The sequence below is a fragment of the Rattus rattus genome, chromosome 6, assembly GCF_011064425.1.
Source record: "Rattus rattus isolate New Zealand chromosome 6, Rrattus_CSIRO_v1, whole genome shotgun sequence".
Classification (NCBI taxonomy): domain Eukaryota; kingdom Metazoa; phylum Chordata; class Mammalia; order Rodentia; family Muridae; genus Rattus; species Rattus rattus.
This window is the reverse complement of record NC_046159.1, coordinates 126,449,415-126,475,253: the sequence shown is the minus strand read 5'-3', so window position 1 is coordinate 126,475,253 and position 25,839 is coordinate 126,449,415. Positions and strand designations below refer to the sequence as shown.

General features: G+C 38.3%; 1 protein-coding gene across 1 annotated transcript in view; it reads right to left on the bottom strand.

Moving 5' to 3' along the window:
- Window positions 1-25,839, bottom strand: part of Thsd7a (thrombospondin type 1 domain containing 7A) — a 415,052-nt gene that overhangs the window by 27,333 nt on the left and 361,880 nt on the right. Inside the window, 7 exon segments of the mRNA XM_032906937.1 lie at window positions 3,450-3,479; window positions 3,481-3,566; window positions 4,785-4,929; window positions 8,368-8,521; window positions 12,859-12,992; window positions 14,403-14,408; window positions 17,042-17,220. Of these exon segments, the coding sequence (XP_032762828.1) occupies window positions 3,450-3,479; window positions 3,481-3,566; window positions 4,785-4,929; window positions 8,368-8,521; window positions 12,859-12,992; window positions 14,403-14,408; window positions 17,042-17,220 (734 nt within the window).

Below are 25,839 nucleotides of genomic sequence, written 5' to 3'. Positions count from 1 at the left end.
AGAACAGTCACATGGTGTTTTTCTGGAAGCTGCCTGGAAAAAAGGTATGTGATGTTTTGCCGGAGACAAGTGATGTCTGAAAAGAGTATTCGTGTAACCCAACAGACAGTGAACTATGCTGTGGCATTGGCTTACCTGGCCTTCTTTGCTAACCATCATTTATTGTGACGTTGTGGAGAGAAATGCACCAAAGAATTTCTCATGATATTACGGCAGCATCAGGCTGATTGGCAGAGCCTCTGTGTCTCTTCTGGATCAAACTGCCATTGCTGATTTATGAATGGTGCTTGTGAATAGGCTGAGCTACCGCTGCTGATTCCTGTGAGCTGAACTGCTGACCTCCTGACAGCAAAGATTGGAGTCACCCCTGAGAACTATTTCTAAACTGGTCTATATCCCCTGTGCCTTATAAACCTTTCCTTTTACTACCTCTTGTGGGTGTTGCACTAGAAGGGAGGTGAAAGCATTTAAATCCCTTATTAAAGTAGGTTTTAAAAAAATCTAAACCTAGAGTCCACCCAGCACCTAATGGAAACAGATGCAGAGAACCACATTAGATGGAGTTTAGAGGGTCTTTAAGAAAAAGTTGGGAAAAGGATTGAGGAACCCAAAGAGAACAGAGACTCCACAGAAAGACCAACTGGATCGACTCGCTTGGATCCTTGGAGGATCTCGAGATTGAAGCACCAACCACAGAGTGAGCATGGGCTGACCCAAGGCCCCCTGCACATATATAGCCGATGTTCAGCTTGGTCTTCATGCTGGTCCCACAACAACTGAAGCATAGGCTGTACCTGAAATTCTGGCCTGTCTGTGGATCCCGTTCCCCTAACTAGATATGCCTAGTCCTGCAGTGACTTGATGTGCTCAGGGGTTGGGAGTAGAGATATAGTTGGGGGTGAAGGAATGTGTGTGTGTGTGTGTGTGTGTGTGTGTGTGTGTGTGTGAGAGAGAGAGAGAGAGAGAGAGAGAGAGAGAGAGAGAGAGACCCAGGGGATGCCCCCTGCCCCCTTCTCAGAGCATAAGGGAAGGAGAAAATGGGGAAAGAATTGCCCTATGTGGGGGTACTAGGAGGAGAGGGTGGCTGATATTGAGATGTAAAGTGAATAAATAAATTAATGAAAAATAAAAAGAAATGTCAGAGAAGTAAGTCATCTTTCTTGAAAGGAAATGTGGGTCCTCAGGAATGTTTTGTATATAAATGTTTTATATAATTTGCTTATAAAGAATTTCTATTCTCAGGTTTATCTCACCAACTCTGCTGTAACTTTTTATTTATTTATTTATTTATTATTTATTTATTTATTTATTCATTTATTTATTGATGTGTGTGGCCTCTCATAATGTCACATTTTATTTGTATTTTGATCCTGTCGTTGTGAGTTGCATGTTATCATTTCAAAGTGCAAGAAACAGTTTGAAATTCACAGGTGATATATTCCATTCCAACACTGAAAGTGAAGTCAAAGGTATGAAGTAACATTAAAATAAAAAGTATTAATATTATAGCAGAGAATAACAGTTTTTATTGGCAATTCTCAGAACTGCCAACCCTTTTTGCTTTATATGAAAAAGTAATTTCAATTTTTAAATAGGCCATCATGAGAATGGATATAGACCATGAAATTAGACAAGAGATCATGGGAAGGGAATAAGATATGTTGAGGAAGGGGAGGGAGAGCGAAGGGGTACAGGTGACATAAACAGCAAAGAAGGCCACTGTAGGTGCAAGAGTACAGGAGGCAAGAAGATCCCAGGAAGGACAAGAAGTGACATAATGAAGCCTAATGTTTGTTATGCTGATATGAAAATCTACAATGTCTTAGTAGCAAATGAGTAAAAAAAATCTGAAAAATACCAAATGGAAAACACACTACATATATGCTAGTGAATTTAATCCTAATTTTCCTCTTTGTTGGGCACTAATGACACATTTCTTTGTGGCCATTAGAGAAGCAGCAAGAGCTACCTACTGCTGCTAAACTGAATACAGGGTTTGCGCAGGGGTTCATGGGTAGGTGGTCTGAGCGTTGTTTACAAAGACAGCACCGTTGTTCCTGGAGCCAGCCGGACTCAGAGGGATGTATAAAATGGTGTGTGCGCTGTTTAATTTCCACAGAGAGCAGCTTAGTTTTCCCTGAAGACAGCATTTGCCAGGGGGCAAGGATCTGATCCTGCAGTTGTTCCTGCAGAATTCACAGGATAAATGAAGCGGTTTAAAAGTCTTGAATGCGTCGGGCTCTACTACTACAGAGGTCTCGTTTCATGTCCTTGTAGGGAGGAAATGTTCCTCGGGGTTTGCCCAAAAGACTACACTAACAGCTTGAACTGGATCACCTTCCACTCTCTGGGAAGTTTGTGTTGGTTGTTAAAATCCCCATGCAGAGAAATGTTATTTACTGTTGGTTATATTGCTTAAGTGGTATTATTTTAAAAACCTGAGTTTAACTTACTTTAATCTAGCATATAAACAGGTTAATTAGTGACACAAGATTTTACAGGGAGGCATTCATTGACTAATCAACATGTCGTTTTCAGAGCATTTGGAAGTCGACTTTTACAATCAGAGATGTGAGCAAGTTAAAGTTACATACACTTTGACAATGGCATTGAGTGGTTTCAAGTAGTTCCACTGGTGGCCTTCCCTTGAGAATTAAGACAATTCTGTTTCAGATCTACTGAAGCTCTTGCGCCTTTTGGTCCGAAAAATGACCCTGTGCATCTCAGAAGCACAGGGAGTCGAAAGACAGGAACATCTTTGCCTTTGTGGTTTGGGAATCAGACAGAAATCACTACCACGCAAGGTGTAGCTTCATGAGGAGAAAGAAAGGCCAATGCCAAGTTTCTCTGCTGCTCAGAAGGCCAGAGCTGAGAGTCACGGAGTTACTTTCCTTTGATTATTAACTATAAACTACAATCTCTGAGCCTTAAAGTTATTAGGGACAGATTTCATTGCTTTGCTGGAGCATTAAGCTCTCTTATCCAGACCTGAGACCTAAGTACTTAGATTCTCACAGCTGGGTATCAGATCTTCATATCAAAATCTGCTATGAAACTGCATGTGATCAATGTTTAGCAACAGAAAGAGTAAATGATGGATCTTGGCAGGTGTCCAAGCTCGGCACCCAATTCACATCAAATTATAAAAGATGATGAATGGTCTGATTAAGATTTATTGCTTTTATTCACCTTGATTGCTTATTGTTTCCTAAGCATTTCTTCTAGAATGGGCTAATTAGCATACCTCAGGGCTCCAAGCAGAACAGAATACAGGAAATTATCTGTGGAAATCAGTAGCGTGGATACTGTCTCTTTTCAAGAGGGCACTAGACAGCCTGTGAAAACAGCTGTTGCCCATGCACCGGGTGGAGCAAATGTCACTTGGCTCCACGTGAATTTCAATTATTAGGGAAGAATTCCTTCAAAGATTTAACACAACACTCACCCACCTCTTCACAGTACTTTAGGTCAACGGATTTTGCCATCACTTCGAACACAGTCCAACATCCTTGTTTTAATGCCGTTCCCACAGACCGCCTTCTCACTTAGCTGACATGTACTCCAGTCTGAATGAAAGGGACCCATCAGAACAGAAGGCGATGCACGTAATAGACTTCAGATGGAACTCTGATGACCTGAATCCCATACCTAATTCACGACTGCTTCCTAAGCCCCTCAATCAATCATCCCACATGCAGAGCATATGGGCCCCAGATTTGAACATATTAGGAGTCAAATGGAATTGCTGCGGTTGCACATAGTGGTGGGGATTATTTTCTGAGGCAGATGTCTACTTGACGATCTTGACAGCCAGCTCCTTAGAGATATTGTAAAAACGGCTTGGCCGTGTGGATCAATACCATTTCAAAAGTTTTTTTCTTAAGAAAAACAGAAATAAAAATGTACTATTATGTATTTTTTATTTCAAAGGAAATAAAACAAAGGAAACATTTTAACGGATGGTACTCTATGTAGTTATTTAACACTATGTAATTCATTTGCATAAGTAAGATTCTTTAAAAAATGCAAACTCATTTATTTCGTAAATAACTTCAGCATATTTATTAAATTCCCTTATTTTGTATATTTTCCGAGAAAAAATTCCTTTATCTTTCTCCAGGTACAATACAGCCTAGAGAACTTTGATTTCCTTTGTGGCATCAAAGCCAACTGCAGAGAAAATTAAGAGACAAAAGCTAGTGTGACTTCTATGTGCCTTTCTTCATTTTCTTGAGCTCATTTCAACATAAAAATTACTAGGGAAAAAAATCCAAGTTACCATCAATGTTGTATCAATCCATATGAACCAATAAAGTATTTTATGCATATGTTTTGATGATACTAAATGAAATCTAAGAAACAAATGCAATTTATCGTAAGTCTATTTTTCTGATATTTATTTTTAAGATTATGGACACTTTGCATCATGTTAATGTTGTTCACAAATGTTCCTGTGTCCCAGAAATTATTGATGTAGATGTAACAATCAAATATCTGATAAAAAGGAAAATATTTTCCATAATCCCCAAATAGGAGGGATCTTTAAAAAGGATTATCTGGAATCTTTATCACATACTTCAAGATTGAGGTTTTGCGAAAGTTTATTCTTTCTATTTTGATGTTTTCTGAAAATAAAATAAAACAGATAACTACTTCTGTCATGTAATGCTGGTTATCTAGTATAAGCTGTGTCTCTAAGTGGCACACCGGTGGAGCTGGCCTAGGCTGAGAACGTCTGGAACTGAAGCCTCAGACCATGTGAAGACCATGATGAAGTGCTTTACCTGTGACATTATAGTCATAGTGGTAGCAGTTTTTGTTCAGGTTACAGGGCTCTTTCTCCACAGCATCAGGGCACGCTCTTCCTTCATCAGCGGGCTGTCTGATGGGATCAGCTGACCTTTGCCTCGAACCACTTGGATTGCAAGGCTTACAAAGAACGATAGGGTTTTTCAGAAAGGTAAACTCAGCCATACAACAGCTAGCATGCTTCTGGAGCTGATTCAGACACTTGATTCATTGATCTAATTTAAATAAAGAGCTAACCTCATTACGATTCAGAGTTCAGAGTTCCCGTATGTAAAATGTAGGCATTGACAGAGTCTGATCCTATCCTAGCTAGATGTTTAAATCATTACCTCACGCCTATAGAAACACATTCATTTGAGCAATTTTAGTAACATAGAATGTTAACCGCTTATGCTATAATGACAAATATATATTTGAATGTATATATGTGTATGCATGCTTGTGTGTGAATATAAATTGTCTTAAACCATTTAAATAAATAATAAGGTGACTTTAATGCATATCCTCATATAAACAATTTAGCATCTCTACAGTGACTGGCTATTATCGTATTGATACATCTTTCTGAAAATCTTTGGCCTCTAAGGATAGAAAGGGACAAACAATTTTGGATTTCTTAGGCCTAAAATAGTTACTGCCTTGTCCTCTGCTCTTGATGTATGTTAGTCACACCACTGAAGGAATATTTACTGTATTGAGAGAATGCAAATTATATAAAGGTCCTGTTACTATGTCCAGAGTATATTGAACTACTCCTGTCTTCTATATCTGCAATCCTTTGAACTTAACAGTTCTTTGCATGCAATAAATGTTTCATTTTTCTAAAACTGATGTCCTGGGTGATGAATCAAGAATGAATTCATGAAGTAGAAAAGGCACACCTTATCAACTAGTTGAGTTTTAGTCTCAATCCAAAATTCCTATTGGAAAATGCTCAAGTAAACAAAATATTTTTCACAAACTCTTTTTTGTTACACATGGTAGAACTTAATATTTTTCAAAGATGGCTTTTTACGGATATCCAAAAGTGAACCCAGATGGGCACATTTCCTGTTTGGTGGTTCCTGGTATTGAAATCTGTGTTAAGGAATTTAAGAAGTAGCCAAATTCAACAGCCCCTGTTTTATAATAGCTGAATATTCTTTTAACAGAATCTCTGATGACAAGAATTCCATCATTGTAAACTGTAGAATGTAGTTCAGCTGCAGAATTAAAACAGAAAGTCATTTCAGACCTTTATGAAGGGGGTACCTTCTCCCTTCTTTTAACATCTGCTCAAGTGATATATTGGTCCTATTTTGCTTCTGGGCATTCAGTTAGTTGCCACTTAACATTTTAACAGTGTTAACACAGAGCTTAAGAAAATAAAAAGCAATTCTCCTTGGAAAACACAGACTCTAAACTTGCCTGAAGTTGTACTTTAATGTCTTAACATTAGACAAATCTTCCCAATTTTTTTTTATCACGTTGCTTTTCACCGTTTTGCAGGATTAAGCTAACTGTGCTGGACAGCTTTACTTCAACTTGACACAGGCTAGACAGTCATCTGAGAGGAGGGACCCTCCATTGAGGAAATGCCTCTGTAAGACTGGGCTGTAGGCAAGCTTGTAGAGTTTTTCTTAATTAGTGATTAATGGGAGGCGGACCCAGCCCATTTTTGTGGGTTCTTCCCTGGGCTGCTGATCTTGTGTTTGGTAAGAAAGCAGGATGAACAAGTCAGAGGGGCATGCCAGTAAGCAGCATTCCTCCATGAGTTCCTACCCTTTGTGAGTTCCTACCCTCACTGTTTTTGATGACGAACTGGTATATGGAAGTGTGAGTATTAGTGAAATAAACCATTCATTCTCAAGTTGCCTTTGGTTATGGTGTTTCAGAACAACAATAGTAACCTTAACTAAGAAACTAACTTTTCCACATACTGTTTCAAGGGATTCCCTTCCTCTAGATGGGTGCTAGGGTCCTCAGTGTTGTTGAAATCTAGAATTCTTCTTGATTTTGAACTCATCTGGACTTCTAGGAGTGAAAAAGCGCTGACTATGTGTGATTGACAGGTTGTGATGGTTATTCTTTGTTGTCCAAGTTCCTACATCTAGAATTAACTAAAATCCAAATGGCTGAACATACCTGTGATGTATTTTCTTTTCTTAATTAAATCATTTGAAGTAGGAAGACCCTGTTCTAATCTTGATCTTTGGAGTGGGAAGATACTCGTTTAATATAGATCTCTTGAGGTAAGAAGATACACCTTTAATCTGGGCTACACCTTTTGCTGGGAGAATATATAAAGAACCAAGAAGGCAACTCTCTGCCTGCTTGTTCCTTCTGTCACTAGCAATTCCACCCTTTCATTGGCATTATAGCCTACATTGGGATTCTGGCATATACTGAATGAAGACAAGTTGAAACATTCAGCCTCTTGAACTGAAGAGCTTCTGGATTTTTGGACTTTCAGTTGACAGCCATTTTTGGACGAGCTGGACCATAGCCTGTAAGCCATTCTAGTACCCCTCCCACCTCCAATCTCTATACACTGCATTCCCCTATGGTAGCTGCTCTCAACCTTCCTAATTCTGCAACCCTTTAATACAATTCTTCATGTTATGGTGACCCACAAGTATAAATTTATTTCTCTTGTATGTTGTAACTATAATTTTGTTACTGTTATGAATCATCATATAAATATCTGATTTGTGACATCCAAAGAAATTGTACTATCGGGTAGAGAACTATTGCTCTAGAGAATCCTGTCTACTACATGGATAAGCTTTTTTTTTTGTAACAGAAATGGCAATAGCCACCCTCTTCTATGAGACAGGAACTAATGAGGAGTGCTTTGGGGAGATGCTCAGGGAAGGTATAGCTTTGGAACATGATCTTTTCTTCTTATGGAAAAATGGATTCTGTAGGACGAAATGAATATTCACAGGTTCTGTTACAAAGCGATTCTATTATAAATAGACACTGCTGAAGTGAGGTTGCTTCTATACTCACCAATGGAGATACTAATAGCCAGTTCACTGAATGGAAACTATGATCATTTGGTTTCTGTTTTTAAATGTCCACACACAACCATCTTAGAAGAATACCTGAGGACCCACCATGTGTAACTGTCTTCCTCCTCAGAGTCTTACTCAAGAATGTTTTCTTCCTAGTGTCAATACTCCTGCTGCAACATTTCTTTGTGTGAAAAAGTGTTCTTACCATTTACATTAAACAGATTCTACAGCAGTCAAGGTATATCAACCTGACATCATTAAAGTACTTTCACAAGAGTTTCATTCTTTCCTTATTTTAACTAAAGAGAATCATTATGATCACTGCAGTTTTAAAGATGCTGTATGATCTCTGAGATCTGCTGAAGGAATCATATGCTGGTTTAGAAGCATGGTTGAGAAGGAGTAAACAGTTTGCAAGAACTCAAGTTGTTGTAGAAACATTGCTGAATTTACATGGCTTACCCATACAAGAAAGTGGCCAAGGAAGCACACTTTTGCTTTGTGTATATGGCTCACAAACATTAAGCAAACTCCATTTTATCCAAATAGTCTATAATCTCACCAAAGAACACTGGGTCCATGGCCCCCACTCGGATATCACACAGTCCTCAGGGCATGGTAGTTTACATTCTCTAGAGCCCAGGGGCATATCTTCTGGGTCACACAGGTAGTCTTCCACATGTTCAGAAGGGCCATCTGCTGTATTCTGCATGCACCTAAGAGAAAATACGCACATCAGCAAAGGAACTAGGCCAAGTAAAATGACAGCCAACAAACAAGATGGTGGTTCTCATTAAGCTATCATCTGATGAACAACATTCTCCCAATGGGAAGAGTTACAAGAAACTATGCCTCCCTACATATAGTTAATATTTTTCCTAAGATTAAAAGAAGAACCTATATTCACATGACTAGTCATAATATTTTAATTGGATAGCTTCAGTGCATTGGTAAATGCTATCCTGTTTCTGTGAAAGGTTAAGCAACTTTTCCACCCAATGAAAATTGGTCCAAAGAGTTTCTCAGAGGAGATGCAGTTGATGACAGATGATGGAGTCTGAGGGACGGTATGATATCAATGTAAAATGTTTCATAAGGTGATTTCCAAGATAAGGCATCTATCAGTTTGCTTTGTCTTTTAAAAAGTAATTTTAGCTGCCAGAAAGTTGACTCAGTGAGTAAAGGCATTTGCAATCAAACCTGGTGACCTGATTTCAATCCCTAAAACTCTCATGATAGAAAAGAAAGATCTAATTCCTGTACATTGTTCTCTGAACACATGGCCACTGTAATGTTTAAACACATATAGACACAGAGACACAGACACACAGACACAAAGATACCTCCCCACATGCACACACAAATAAACAGAGAGACACACACACACATACAACTTCTCTAATTGTGGCTATTTGGATCTTCTATCAGTTTTTTCCTAATTGTTAGGTTTTTTTTATATTAAGACAAATCTAAACCTTTGTTCATACTATTCCATTATGAACAGTCAAGAAATCCTCTTGAGAAGCTAATTAATGTGGCTTCACTTTGCTGTAGTTAATAATCTCTCTGTGAACTTTAGTAGTAGAAGAGAAAACCTTGATCCTTAATTTATAATGTAGGAAAGGTCATTCAAATTAATGTGTCTTTTAAGAGAGTTGCCTATGGGTAGATGAAAAGGAAGATGGGCTCTTGAACCTCTTAGGGCCATTGCAGTGTTTTAAGCAGTTGGCTGAAGCATGTCTCAGTTTTATATATATGTATACCTGTCTTTTCTCATAGATTTACAATGAGGAAGGACATTGTGTCTCTAAAACTATACTATAAAGAATCAATTTTTATAAGGATATCAAATTTAAAAATAAATATTTCTGCCAAGTGAGACACATCAAAAGGCTGGAAAGCTGTCATTAGTTGTATATTGATTGAGTATGCAGTTTAGAAAAATATATAAATACTGAATTCTGTAATGTTCTTAAAAATCATTTCATAAAAATGAATCAATAGATATTTGGTGATTTGAATGTTGAAAAATTATATTACAAATTGCTTTCAAAAAGGTTTTAATTACATAGTGAAATGTCCTATTTTCAGAAGCATTTAAATTGTTCTTCTGACAGTTGTCTGAAGAATACATGGATGGGCCAGTATTTCTCTGTTCAAAAGGTAGAATTGATCACATTCTTAGCAGATACTGATGCAATACAAGGATTAACTTATAAAATTGCCTATTGATCCAAGTTAAGAATAGATGTCCAATACCCTATTAGGTACATGTAACTAGGAGAAAAATCTTTCTTAATTCTGTACTTTATAAATAACTCAAAAATCAAAGTAAATAATAAATCTCAAATCTAGTGCTTGGGAGTAACTTCTTTTTAACAGACTTGATTTGTTCTAAAACAGATTATTATTTTAGATGTACTTTCATTTCATAAAATAGGGAGAAACTGTACCGACCAGGATGTGCATGTGTTTTGCTTGACTTTAACAATAGATTTTGCACCTAGAATTCAAAATAAATATTTGGATCAAGTTGATACCAAAAGAAATAGGTTTTGAATTTCTTTTCTTCACAGCCTTGGTCTTTCTCTGTTTCTAAAGAGCAAGAGTACTTTTTTTGTTGTTGTTGTTTTTGAGAAGACTGAAGTATACTAGAAGCACAGAGGACAGGACCACTTGGAGGTGAAGAGGTGACAGACTCAAGACAGGTACGGGAATAAAAGGTGGACTATCTGTGTGGAAACAACAGCTGCAGTAACCACAACTAAAAACGCCTCTTTTTATTTTTATTGTCATCCTATGCATAAAGTTTATACAAACAATCATGTCATCCACAGCTTGACCTTTTCTTGGCCTAGCCCCCTTGAGTCCCAAGCTTGATTCTTAGCCCTTGGGGAAGCAGAGAATATAGAAAGAAGGAAAGAAAAAAAGAAGGGAAGCAGGGAGAGAAGGAGGAGAAAGGAGAAAGATGGCAGGAGGGAAGGAAATGGGGGAGGAAGGAATTCCTATTAGGAAGAAGCACGTCTACCAGCCACTTTCCTACGTGCCATTCCATCCATTGAGGAGGACTGAAAATAGGTAAATGCAAAGCTGTTCGTTTATGGACGTATCTTTTCTGAAATGTCAGTCCACATGTGTATGGAGGCAGGGCATACTGACCCTAATTAGCAGGGGATAGAGTTTGCGACACGGACCACTCAATCAGGAACAAACAGGCACATCATTACATGATCCTAGGTCATGATCAATACTGACCCCTCTCTCTATTGCATCAGCCTCAATAAGTTACTTTGTTTCAAGTGTGTTTGGCAATGTGGAGGATAACTGCATACAAATCAAAAAGAAGCACGGACACCAATAGTTGAAGAAAAGGTACACCAATAGTTGAAGATAAGGTACACCAATAGTTGAAGAAAAGGTACAACGCACATTCCTTTATTAAAATTTTCATTAACAAAACCAGCAACCGAATGAAGCAAGTTCTTCACATAAGGAAATGAATTTTAAATTTGGAGGGGAAATTTTTAGTTTGGAGGTGTGTGTGTGAAGTGTAAAGAGGCATTATTGTTTCCCCTTTCCATTTTTCTTACACTCATTGTCTTTGTTCCCGCCTTCATCTTTACTCTACCTTCATTATGACCCATAGGAATTGCAAATGGAGACCTCAGATGGATAGTTGAGGCAAACAGAAAATGTTTTGCTTTTTAATCGGAAACAAGGTTACATGTATTTTATATGAGTTTTGTGATATTAATATTAATAAAAAATTTATACTGAGATAGATCAGGAAATACTATTACATAGTTCTAAAATTCATGATAAGCTAAGTTATAGGTGAGAGTACACTGATGGCAAGTTCTGCATTTATTATTATTGTATTTTAGCCCCCATTATGGTATTCTGTGTCTGTGCAGGCCAACAGATTAGCCACATATGGCTGTGCGCAGTTTATAATTATGAATAGTGTGAATGAAGAAATGTATTTAAAACTTTAATCACTTTAAGGTGAAATTGAAATATCCGCACATGACCATAGCTATCCTATCAGGCAGAATAACTCTATTAGAACAAGGGAGAGGCCATAGCTAGCCAGGGGTTCAGGGGAGGCTTCCTGAAGGGGATCAGAGTGTTCAAATATTATCCAGGTTGACATAAGGAAGCAATATGTCAAAGCAGGGGATTTGAAAATACCTTCAGAAATATATTTGGTTTTGTTGTAGGGAAGAAGGCTCAGTAAGTAAATGGTTTGCCTCAAAAGCACAAGAACATGGGTTCAATCCTTGGCACTTATGTGTCAAAATTAGTAGGTTGGACAGCACACATCTGTCATCTAGTACTTAGGAGGCAGGGACAGAAGGGTCCCTGGGAATATTTGGCCTGTTTCATGTTCAATGAGAGAGCCTAGCTCAAAAAGTAAGGAAAATAAAGAATGAGAAAAAATTCAATGTTGATCTCTGGCCTCCAAACACACAGGAATATACACACAAGAAACCTTATATACAGAGAAGCATATTCGGCTTTTAATCGGTCACTGAGTTTTAATAACCACACTCATAAAGCTTGATTTCAATGTGCATTTCCAATGGTTTTCCCTGATATCATACAGACCTAGCAGGTTGCATTTATATACTTAGGAATCTTTATTTCTATCTATATCTGTTTTTTTTTACACATATCCATGTCTGGATATAACAAAAGTTAATGAAAAAAGAGACTGTGGATTTAAAAAAAAAAACCAAGGAGGGGGAGGGGTATTGGGCTGAGGATCTGGAAGGAGGAAATGAGGAGGCATGTAATCATAATCATATTATAATCTCAAAAAACAGTATGATTTTAAAAATCTATTGTAAAATGAAGTTTTTTGGGTCAGGAACTAGAATACCCAAACTGCTGTTTGCAATAGAGGGTCTCAACTTCCAAGAATCCAGATTCCCTAAAACCAAAACTAATGAAAGTTGTCAGGAGAGCAGAGATGAGAGATGTCCCATGTTGTTACCTGTGGAACTGGGAGATCGATGCCAGGTTGCTCCTCCATCATTCTACTAGGTCTTACCTCACTTTTCGGGTCTGCACACCCTCTCCACAGTTGTCTCGCATGTCCACGAAGGTCACCTTGCAGACACTCCATGGCTCTGTGACCCATATGTACTGGTTGCAGTCACTGTGGCAGGGGACGACCTCATACACCTGAAACACACACCTGGTGATCTCAGGCCATGGAATGAGACTAGGGAAGGGCGGATGGAAGATTCTCTATCACCACAAACATCATTCCACTCGTCTGCTTCCATTTCTCCCCCTTATTGTTTGCACACTCAAGTAGGAAGAAAGATAGCATCTTGAGAAGTTTAGTCAAGAAGAGGAAGGTGGGCTGAGCTGCATTCTCTGTCTGCTTTTACAGTGGATCTTCTAATCCACTGGGCCAGAATCAAAACATATTTTCATAAACTGACCTTTAGCACACCAAATTATAAGCTTTTGAGCTATCTATTTGGTTCAAAGTTTTATGTATCTTGAGTTCTTAGCCCAGGGCACTCATGTGCTAGACACTTAGTCGAGATTTATCAAATGAATGAACGAGAGGAATAAATAACACTATACACATATCTGTTTTCCAGACAAATATTATTTAGACAGTTTTACATATAAATGTGTATAGTTGTAAGAATTAGCATTTTTCATGCAAGAAACTGAAATGATGAATACATGGAAATAAGCCTATCTTGAATCTAATCCTCAATCCCTTGAGGTAAGGAAACAAGGTCCTGAATTAGCTTTACATGATATATAGTCCCAGACACAGCTGTCACCATCGAGGCCTGACAGAACACAGCCAACTATCTGCGGTTACTGTACACAAAGCTTTCAGTCCCAAAGGCAGTATTGTGTGTTCGCTTCAGGAATTCTAGAACAATGAAGCCATTGTGCAGTTTTCTCAATGAGGAAAATAAGCAGAAAAAAAATTAAATAGACCACAATCTACTACCACCAAGAATATAACCATTCAAGGAAAATATTTTAAATCAATTCCAGGAATCAGATTTAAGCAGCCATTTGGAGCTATCCTTTTGCACACTTGGAGGATGAAAAACCAAAATAAGAGTAAATCATATGTGATGTCGGAATAATACTGTAGCTAATGATACGGCCAGTATATTCCCATTAGGGAGATGGGTTAAAACAGGACTATCACCAACCAAATGGCTAAACACCACCACACCAGTCCCAGGGAATAGAAGAATCAAATTGAAGGGGCCCTGCTTCTATTTCTAACCCTTTGAGAGATAGATGGTCATTGCCCATTGTTAGGGGATAAATGCAAAGTATTTCATAGACAATTCCAACATCTCCAAATATCCATTTCCAGTGCACCGTACTGCTCTCCTTCAAGCATAAATAAAGGGTACCGTTGCCTCATTAAAGTGCCGTAGGTGAAGGCTAGTCACCTCACCCTCTTTCCTCAGGCCCTATCAATTAAGGAACCATAGTAACTATACTGGGAAATAAAAAGAAAATAGGCAGAAGAAAACCTAGTGGAGAAAATAATAATTTTTTAAAAAATAGAACTCTTAAGAAGTGGAAGATAAGCACGCTCACCTGCGCCTGGAGTGGTGTTTGGCGGGAACAGAGTAAAGGACAAGAAACAGAGAAATATAAAAATATTAGTTATTTTGACAAGAACTTATAGTGTACATTTCAGTTATAAGGACTTTTATTTAAAACATTAATTTAGTAAAAGGTTAGGATGTATTTCTTAGGTTTTAGGAAGGGCAAACCAACCATTTCTCTTGACTTACACATAAGACGAGCAGAAAAACATTACACGACCACCGGAAAGATTGCATGTGCAGGATGACAAGACTTCAAACCCCGAGTGGATCTCAGAGCCCCTGGCACTGCAAACTGAACTGTGATTGCAACTATCTCATGAATCATCGGAAACATGGACTGCTGTCTATAAACTGTCCCACCTACAGTTCCGTATATCCACCATTCTGCTTTAATCCATTCATATACTTTTAGTGAGATAAGGACCTGAGGGCTTAACTTCAGCAAGGAAACGTTCTCAGAGACGATTTTCAACTCAACAAACTGCTGTATTTTTTACCAAGGTATTTTAATTAAAGTAAAAATCTGCATGGTGTACAACTTATAAACAATAACACGGCACTTTGCATATTTTAATTTCTCGAGTATTTTACTGATATTTAAATCCCTCTTCATAAGCTTTATGTAAAACATTTTGCTCAAAATTTGATGCCTAACTACCTGTTTTTTCCTTGATTTAACAGTTATTACTGTTTTGATATACCCCTAATGAATTGAAAACCAATACATTAGTGTGCTTATGAAATTCTGTCTTGAATTTTCTGGGAGATGTAACATTGAAAGGAAAGGATACAGTACAGACGACTTAGCACAGGGTCATTTGTCTTTGGAAACAAAAGTGCTCAGGCAAATGTGACATGCTTTAATTGCACAGTGACTGGTTAGACACACACACACACACACACGGCATATTGAATATATGTACACTTCCTCTTTAATAGGACCATGGGTTATAATTTATCAATATTAAATTTGTTATTGGAAATTCAAGATTTCCGGACTTGTAGACAAGCATTCTCTTCATCCTAGGTATGCTACTCCCATTATTATGCTTCATGTTCACCTGATTACAACTTTGCAAGTGAATTTCTTTTTTTTTTTTCTTTTCTTTTTTTTATTTTTTTTTTTTTTTATTAACTTGAATATTTCTTATATACATTTCGAGTGTTATTCCCTTTCCCGGTTTCCGGGCAAACATCCCCCTCCCCCCTCCCCTTCCTTATGGGTGTTCCCCTCCCAACCCTCCCCCACTTGCTGCCCTCTCCCCAACAGTCTAGTTCACTAGGGGTTCAGTCTTAGCAGGACCCAGGGCTTCCCCTTCCACTGGTGCTCTTACTAGGATATTCATTGCAACCTACGAGGTCAGAGTCCAGGGTCAGTCCATGTATAGTCTTTGGGTAGTGGCTTAGTCCCTGGAAGCTCTGGTTGGTTGGCATTGCTGTGCAAGTGAATTTCTTCTTCGGAAATGAATGCTTGCAGTTTATGAATACAAAATGCCCAACTGCCAGGAGATGGCGATAGAAGAGTATATTATTCTCTCCACACTGGCTAAATGTCTACTTTAGAAGACCAGACAGAGTATTTCCATGTAATTTAATTCTTCACTGTCCTCATATTTACTTACTTAAAAGTTTCTTTTTCATAAGGTATGATTCTGTTGTTCTCAACAATCGTAGCCTAATCAGGAGGAAACTGCTGATAACCACGTGACTAGAGGTTAAAGTGAGAGGCTATGTCCACATGAAACAGCTTTGCATATTTAAATACTCGGCTCATTGGATCATGGCTCAAATTCAAAGTCTAACATCTGCACACACTCTGGAAAATCCATTCTTTGCTAATTTACATGCCGATCAGCTGTGATAACAATTGTCTCTTCTGTTACACTTAAGTTAATCACAATTCTGTCATTAGCCGTTTTACCCTTTATCTCTAGCAGAATACAAATAACAACCACTGACAGCAGTCAGTGAAGTATGCATGTGAGCTCTAACACCTAACACAGCTCCAATGTTACAAAAGGCAATGACTGAATTGCTAGCATACATATACACATACACATACACATACACATACACATACACATACACATACACATACACACACATATATACATATATATGAACTTTGAGACACCCTTTACACTTCTTATTTTATACTAACTAGATTGAAATGAATAAAATAACACCCCCTCTTTTTTAGAGCATATTCACGTCATTTCTTTGTTTTTCCCTTGAGTACTTGGTTACTGAGATCGTTCTATGAGTCTAGGGAAACTGACTCACACAGCACTGACTTCATCACAGCAGTTAGACCCAGTTGTACAGCAGATTAATGCCTTGACATTGCACAAGACTTAGCTGTCATTTCATCTTCATGGGACATATATCTATCTAGATGCACGCAGAATCCTGAATGCCCAGAACATCCAGAGATAGCATGCATAATTTGCGATTTTGCATTTTATTGCGATTTACTCAGGTCTTAGGAGAACAGAATCCATCACATTTCTTTTTCAGGAGCTCTTCTTGAATTCTGTGCATTTTTTTTTGAGAAATAACAGAATAAAACATCCTTGGATATCAGAGCAAAATCTTCCTTAGTGCATTTGATGTTAGTAACAATACCTGGTTGACATGGTCTAGTTTGGGGCAAGGCCTTCCTCCGTTATAAGGCTTTTCCCGCAGCCACTTGGACCGGACCTTCACACCGCTGCCACAGGACTTACTGCAGCGGGACCAGTTAGACCATTCGCTGAGCTTGCAGTCAGAGGGGCAGGGGATGATGCAGGCCTCTTCTATGTAACCTGAGCAGAGGAAATGAAACAGGCAGCGAGTTTGCTACAAGTCACTCTCCGGCGCCCTCGCACCATTCCAGCTCATTTAGAAGGTCCACTTTTGACTAGACAGGAGCATGCGAACACTGAAGTCTGCGTCCTTAGGGACTCAAATTAAATTCTGCAGGAAAATGACACTTCTATACGGCGACGGTGTTAAAATAACCGCTAAGTAGCTGCCATGATCTGCTTAGGATTCATGCCCACAGTGTCTCAACGTCTCTGCTTAGCGACAGCTCTTGTTTAATTGACAGTAGCCTGTCGGGACTAACCATCTCAGTCTCAAAGTTGCCAGAATGCAGTTAAAAATCTAACACAGATTTGCGTGACACTGTATGTGTGAATGCCACACAGAGGCGGGATATGAGTCCTCGCAGCATTCTTCCTCGAGAAAAGTCAGTTCTTCTCAATAAACACTCAAACGAATCCATTTAAATTGGCACCTTTCCTCCCGCTTCCTTGAAAATCAGTTCTGAAGAGGGAAATTGAAGGGTGTTATGTAAGCAACACCTCATGTCTCCATGGTGCTGTAACTATTAAAATCACACCTCATCTTGGGTCCATTTGATCCTCTTGGAATTATAAATGTGTTATTAGGCAGAAACAAATGCAGAGAGAGAACAGACAAGTCTAAAAGCACAGGGAAAGGGATGGTGCCTTCTCATTCCATCAGCTCATGTGCTAAATGAGTAGTGAATGGTTTGATTTGGGAAGTAGGAAAATGTTGGCTTTGATTAGTTCTTCCTTATTAAATTAATATTTCATGGTATCAAATTATCCCTAGATGGAAATGCAAAACTACTCTAGTCAGAGGCTTTCCTCTTTCCGTACTACTTATGTTAGAAAGAAGTCAATAACAGTCTCATTTTTTTATATCAGTGGCACAGACTTTCATATGTAAGTGACCATCATTCTACAGTCTATGAAGGGACAGATAGATTGTAACCCTTTTGAGTTAAAAACATCATATAACATAAAATCGGCTCATGATTCGAAATTTTTGTGTATTTGCCAAGTTGTACAGTATGGTTACCGCCATCTAAATTGTAGAATTTTAAATCAATTTTTAACAAGCTCCTCTTCTGAAACTGTCCATATTATTATCAGTCAACATATATTTTCACCTCCTCTTTAGTTGCCAGCTATGAATTTACTATGGGACTCTATTGTCATTTAATTGATACTTCATATAAATGAAACCATTTAAATGTGAACCATTATGTGTTTCATTATTGTTCTCAGCTTCATTTAGCTTGATATTTCGAGCAGTACTTCATTCTTTAAGGTTGAATAGTATTCCACCACATGGATATACCACACTTGTTTAGCCATTCATCAGTTAACTAACACGTGTTTGTCTTTACACTCTATCATCAATGCCATCAACATTTGCATGCAAGTGTATGTGTACAAGAGTTTTTACCTTTATTTTCAGATATATGCCTAGGAGTAGAATAGTCCTTTCATATAGGAATTCTATGTACTGTATTTAACTTCTCAAGGAAATATCCTTCTTACCAAAAGTAACTGTGCTATTTTACATTTTGCAGCAGTATGTGAATGGTCTAACTTTTCTGAATCCTTGCCGAACTTGTCAGTGTTCACCTTTTAACTTAGTGCCTTGAAAGAAAAGAAAAGCTTTAAATGTTGATAAAGTCCACTTTTTTTTTTAATGTTGCCCCGTGTTTTGGTTTCCTGTTTAGGATGTATTGTATAATTCAAAGTCACAAAAGTTTATATTATTTTTCTCTGAGAGTGCCATAATTTTTAACTTTGGCTTTGGTTACACGTTGCTTATGATTAGAGGGCCCAAATTCATGTCTTGCATGCAGTCGCTGACATCACCCAGAATGCCATGGAGTGACATGGCGTCAGTCATTGAGCCATCCTGGTCCCATTTCTTGGAAGCTTCTGCCCCTAGGGAAGCCTCATTTCTAAATCTGCGCTTTCATTCCATTTATCTCTATCTCTCTTCTTAGCAGTCCCACTCTGACTTGACAAGTACAAGTTTAGAGAAAATTTTGAAATCAGAAAGCAGGAATATTTCAATTTTATTCTTTCTCAATATAGATTTGGTTATTTTTGAATCACTTATAATATCATATGCATTTTAATATAGGTCTTCATTTTCTACAATTAAAGGCATTTGGGATTCCAATGGGAATCACTTCAAGTGTGTTCATTTTAGCTTCTTATCCTGGTAACAGTCCAGGTAATTGGACTTTCTTTCCATTTATTTGGGTCCGTAATTTCTTTTAATGACTCTGCTTGGTGTTTGTGTAGTCTTCAGGTCTTAAATTAATTTTGTTAATTTATTTATATTTTATTTGTATACTTTAAATGGATTTTAAAGTGAGTGATAATTATTGGTTATTTTCAAACGCGAGGAAATCAAATAATCTTTAAATGAAAATGTCATGTTTAGTATGTTACCTTGTTTCCAAATTGTGTTAGGTTGAAGTAATACTAAAATGCTGCCCATATTTTGTATAATACTTTCAAACATTACCTCATAAATTGTTTAGGACTTTTCCAAAGTACAGTCTTCCACTACAGACCTTCTGAAAAGGAGTTTGGCTTTTTAAGAGTTGTGTTCATTCACCTCTCCTTCTGTTTAAACTAAAAATATTATTGAAATAACGATAGATGTATATATAACTTGAAGAAGTCAGATGCAGAATTTCCTTGCATACTTTTCGCAGTTGCTATAGTGTAATTAGAATGCGCTTCCTGATGAGATGCTGACACTGATGCATTCCCCCGAGCTTCTGAGCTTCCTCAGGATTCCTCAGGTGTGTGTGCACTCACCATGTCTAGCACTGACACAAGGTCCACTGAGGTCAGGCCCTGGTAAAGCCAATAAAGTCTGGAGGAGGGACAGTTGTAGCATGCCTTTCTGTTCGTGAGTGTTCATATGTTGTTAGGATTATCCTTGTACATACATTCTATTATCAAATACTGGCTACACAACAATATTTTATATTTGTGCAATTTCATCAAAGACATTTATGAAACTGAGAGTTAGAGTCCTCATTTGAGTGCCATTCTTAATTACAGTCTCTGTTAACTAAAATATTATTCTATTTAGCAAAAATGTTGTTTTAATTAGTAAAACTAGTATTTTATCTAAAAATATTTAGCTTCTTATTAATAAAATAGTGTGTGTTTACTATTTTGACATCTTACAATGCAGAAATCTTTTACTTTTAAGAACTATGTGACCAGAATCACACAGTATTGCAGTTTAGACATGAATTGTCCCCAGAATGTCCTCATGGGTTGGAGTACTGGTTCCAGGTAGTGGAGCCAACTATTCACAAATGATCGTAGTGAGTCGGCTCTACCGTCATCAATGAATCAGTCTAGTGAAGGATTCACAGTTTGAAGTGACGAAAAGTTGGAGCTGGGGTGTAGGTGCTGCATCGAGGGGTGTATTTGCTGTATCTGTCTCTTCGACCCTTTTGGGTTACAATCAGGCGAATACAAAGCCACTCTTCCTTTCTGCCACATTCTGTCTAAGGACAGGTCAGAAACCACAAAGATAGCTGAACAGGCACTCACTGTCAGCTCTAAAACTGAGAGCCAAATAAACCCTTCCTCCTTTGTCCTCATGGGTACCTTTTCACAGCAACCAAGGCTAACTAACTCATAGTGTTTGCTCATTTATAATTGTCTTTTTCACTCCCTATTGCATTGTGAGTCTTCTGCATATTCTATACGCTTTTGGAGATTAGTTTAAATGATGCATTGTATTGTATATAATATGGAATGTGTTATATCTCACTTATTTAGGCTATTGGTTGGTTAGCATTGAAGTAGTTTTAAATAGGAAGGCAATATCAACATATCTGCTATGAATTTTTTATAATATGTATTTTGGTCAGTTGTGTATTCACTTTGATATATGTATTCATAAAAGAGAAACAGATGTGATGGGGCATACATATTATATCACTTTATTGTAAGTGAAGTATGAAAAAAATTTAATAATACAGTCAATTCCTCAGAGAATTGGAAATAGTTCTACCTGGAGACACAGACATACCATTCTTGGGCATATACCCAAAAGATGCTCTACCATGCCACAGGGGCACGTGTTCCACTATGTTCACAGCAGCCTTATCTGTGATAGCCAGAAGCTGGAAACAACCCAGATGTCCCACAATGGAAGAATGGATACAGAAACTGTGGTTCATTTACACAATGGAATGATACTCAGCTATTAAGAATGAGGACATCCTGGGTTTTTCAGGCAAATGGATAGAACTAGAAAATATCATTCTGACTGAGGTAACTCAGACCCAAAATGACATGCATGGTTTGTATTCACTGATAAGTGAATATTAGCCCCAAACCTACAGAATACCACAGAACTGAAGAAGGTTAACAAAATGAAGGGCCCAAATGAGGATGTCTCAATCCCACTTGGAGGGGAGAAGAAAACAATAATGTGAAGGAGAGGAGAAGAAGGAAGGGACCTGGGTAGGAGAGGGGACAGGGAGGGGAAAAGGGAACATATTGGTGGGTGGAGAACTGGAGTGAAGTCCTGAGGGCCATCAGAAAGAATAGAAACAGGCAACTTCGGGAGGTAGGAGGTGGGGAGACCCTCTAACATGTACCAGAGGTCTGGGAGGTGAAAGACTAACAGGACTCAAAGGTAGGGACTTTAGATGACAGTGGGGAGAGTGAAGTCATAGTGGCCACCTCTAGTAGAAAGACAGGGTATCAAGTGGAGGGAAGAGGTTGCCATTCCACAGTCAAAATCTCTGACCCAGAGTTGTTCCTGTGTGAATGAACTGCAGGGAAAGGAAGTCCAGTGGCAGGCCCAAGTTGGGATGCAGCTTCAAGGCCACAGACAGGAGCCTAGCACGGCTACCCTCCGGGAGGCCCAACAAGCAGAGGAAAGAATCAGATGCAGATACTTACACCCGTGTAATGGACAGAAGCCCTGAACCCCTGTGGTTGGAAAGCTGGAAGAGGCTGAGGAAGAGGGAGATCCTATGCGAAAACCAGCGGTCTCAACTAACCTGGACCCCCGGGATATCTCAAACACTGAGCCACCTACTGGACAGCCTATACCAGCTGATATGAGGCCCGCAACACCTATACTGCAGCGTACTGGCTAGTCTGGTCTCGGTGAGCGAAGAAGCACCTAACCCTTGAGAAACTTGAGGCCCCAGGGAGTAGGGAGATCTGGTGGTATGGGGCTAAAGGGTGGGGACTTATTCTTGGAGAAAGGGAACGAGGTATGAGACGAGGAACAAAGAACTGAAGGGATACTTAAAAATCCTGTTTACTAAAATTTTAAGTGTAGTTATTACTTTAATGAGTTGAAGGGATTGATCTTATATTGATTTTAATTGTGGTTTGAGTGGAAAAACGAGGCATGGTCAATGTTTTGGGTAGAAATCTTTCAAAGCCTAGATCCTTTGTTCTATAAAGATTTAACATGGTTGTCTTCAGACTAATTCATTTTATGTTACAGAAGAAGGTATAAAAGTTTTATGTCTGATTTTCCAACAGTATATTCCAGAAAACATTTTTTAAAAAACCTCTATTAATCTTTTGAAGGACATAAATTATAAAATAAGATAAAGAGAACAGCAGCAGCATCTATTTCTCAATCTCTCATTTTTATTTCGCGATGTGTAGCCACATTCAATAATTGCCTGTTGTGTTTCTCTAGCACTATTAAAATCCTTAATGCTGCCAGCGAACTGCCAGATAAGCATTCCCTTGCCTCTTCTACTAAGATCATTTTTGAGGGCAATTAACATCAAACAATCACAGGAGATGGAACATTTCAAGCATTTTAAGGCTAAATAAATTGCTGGAAACTTATTGCAATTTATGGTTTCCGAGGAATGCTAAAGCAAAATAAATGACAATGTTTAGGATGTTAAAACTTTTAGCCATTCAACAGCAATTCTGATACTCAGAAAACCAAGCTGAGACTTCTGATCATATGTTTTGAAGCCTTTATATGTTGTTACTCCTTCTTCAGCTTGAAAAAAAAATCCCACAAAGTACGAGAGGCTTCAATGGGGCGGCCACCGGACAAACTGCCTTTGAGACCTATGCAATCACCTCATTCATTTGAGTTATGAACATGCAGATAAAAGAGCTGTCAACAACCTTCACAATTAGTAAATTATGTTCCTGAAAGGTGCATTGCAGATGATTAAATAATTCATTCTGAAAGCACATAGAACCTATTGGTTAGTATGATTTATAGCTCTGTGAATGAGTCACTCCAGTGCAATCTCTGAAACGTCTGGATTAGTCACACACACACACACACACACACACACACACACACACACACACACACACACATATGACTGCAACCAAATCCAGGGTAATTTAAATAGACTTTTATCAGGGAATGAAAAAACCTGAAAATATTATTTTGTAAATTACATATTTAAAACTGGTAATTTGATAAATTATAGAAAATAAAACTATTATATATATAAAATATAAATATATATATATTTCAATATTTCAATGTTCTACTCAAGCTCAATGAACATTGAGCAATTGGTTATCATAGTGACGCAAGTAGGTATATATAATGAAATGCCATTTTGATTTAATTTGTTAGCTTTAGATACATTTGCAGGTACAGCTCTTCATATTTACTGTGCCTTACACACAGTGTAGAAAATTTCAGCATCATTAGAAGAGCTGAAGGGTTTGTTATGTTACTTCTATGCCATGTCTACTCAATAAAGAAAATACCCAGATTTGTTTAGGTATATCCATGTACAAAGTAGACTTCTGTACAGACTCATATAAAGGATTCTATATGTTTCACAGTTGCTATATAACATAATAAGTACTGAACAGTTTTGTAGTTATATAGAAAAGCTCCCATGGGGCAGGGACATGGCCCAGCAGTATGCAATACTTGCCTCCAAGCTTGAAGACCTAACTTCCAACCCCAGAACCCACATGATAGAAAAGAGAACCCACTCTTATGGTTATCCTTTGACCTTCATTCATGTTTAGATGTGTCTTCCCCTCCACATACACACAGTAAACAAACAAGTAAGTAAACTCATAAGTTAACATGGATGTCATTCATATTTTCACTAGATATAGCTCATAGACAGTCCCTTTGCTCCCTTTCAATGACATTAGAAGCAACGAGAGGTCAAGGGTTAACAGAAAGAAGATTACGATTCAAAGGCAGAAAGCACCAGTAGACAGTTTCTCTAGTCTTTGTTTATTTTTCAGCAGAGTGAATTGTTCTAGGCTGTTGAATTTATTCTAAGCAGTGCAACCTGTTCATCTCAAAAGTTGAAAGCAAATTTGACCATGCAGAGGTCATTAAAGATTACACTGGACATCATAGCCTGAGGAACTCTGTGGAAGCATTTTAAGAACCTTAATTTTCACGCAGAGAGATGAGTTGAGGTGCGGGATAGGATCTGCTGGCTACTTTTATGTCAGTTAGGCACATGCTGGAGTCAGCAGAGAAAAAAGAGCCTCAAATGAGAAAATGTCTCTACTCGATCAGGCTGTAAGTCTGTAAGGCAGTGGTTTTCAACTTTCCCAATGTCGTGAGCTTTTAAGACAGTTCTTCATGTTGGGGTGACCCCACCCATAAAATTATTGTGGCTACTACATAACTGTAATGTTGCTATTATGAATCGTAACTTAAACATCTGTGTTTTCCAATGGTCTGAAGCCACACCTGTGTAAAGGTTGTTCTACCCTCAAAGCTATCAAGAAATGATGCTGTAGTTTCTTAATTAGTGCTTGATGGAGGAGGGTCCAGCCTATTGTAGGTGGTGCCATCCATGGGTTGGTGGCATTGGGTTCTATAAAAAAAATGCAGACTAGTAAACCATGAGGAACAAGCCAGTATGTAGTACTCCTCCATAGCCTCTAAGTCAGCTCCTGGCTCGGGTCCCTGGGTCCCTGACCTGCTTGAATTCCTGTCCTGATGATTTCCTTTGATGATGGACTGTGATGTGAAACATAAGCTATTAACCCTTTTCTCCCCAGGTTGATTTGGTCATGGGTTTCATTGTGGCATTAGAAACAAGTATATATACACAAAAGAGCAAGTATGGTTGCTTTCTTGTCTCTGTAGCAGTAGGGAATTTCCCAAGTGTCTTGTCCATGAGAGGGTTACAGGGAACCCTGAGTGTACAGAGCTGAGTCCACATCGAGCTTAAATTAGCATCTGTACCATTGCTATTTCTCTGTGCTGGGTGTCCCCTGGGATTCCCTGTTTCTCTGACTCTTCAATTTTGAATCGTTTTATCCCAGAAGAGAGGCAGATGTGTACTTTTGAGTGCCTGCATAAAAGCAATACTGTTTGTGTACTGTGTCAAATGAGAAATTAAAAATTCTGAAATGGGTTAAATAAGTTCCCAGAGATGAAAAGATTTTTGGAAATATTAGAACTCCAGTGCAGTTTGTTTATAAAACTCTCTTCACTGACTTTTCTGCTTGATTTACTGGAACATGCTCTTCCTGGGCGACATATATCCATCACGCCAGGACAGTTTCTTCCTCAATGTTGTTTCTAAGTAACCTTGAGTATTAAACCTATGTCCTCCTTAGAATCCCATCAGG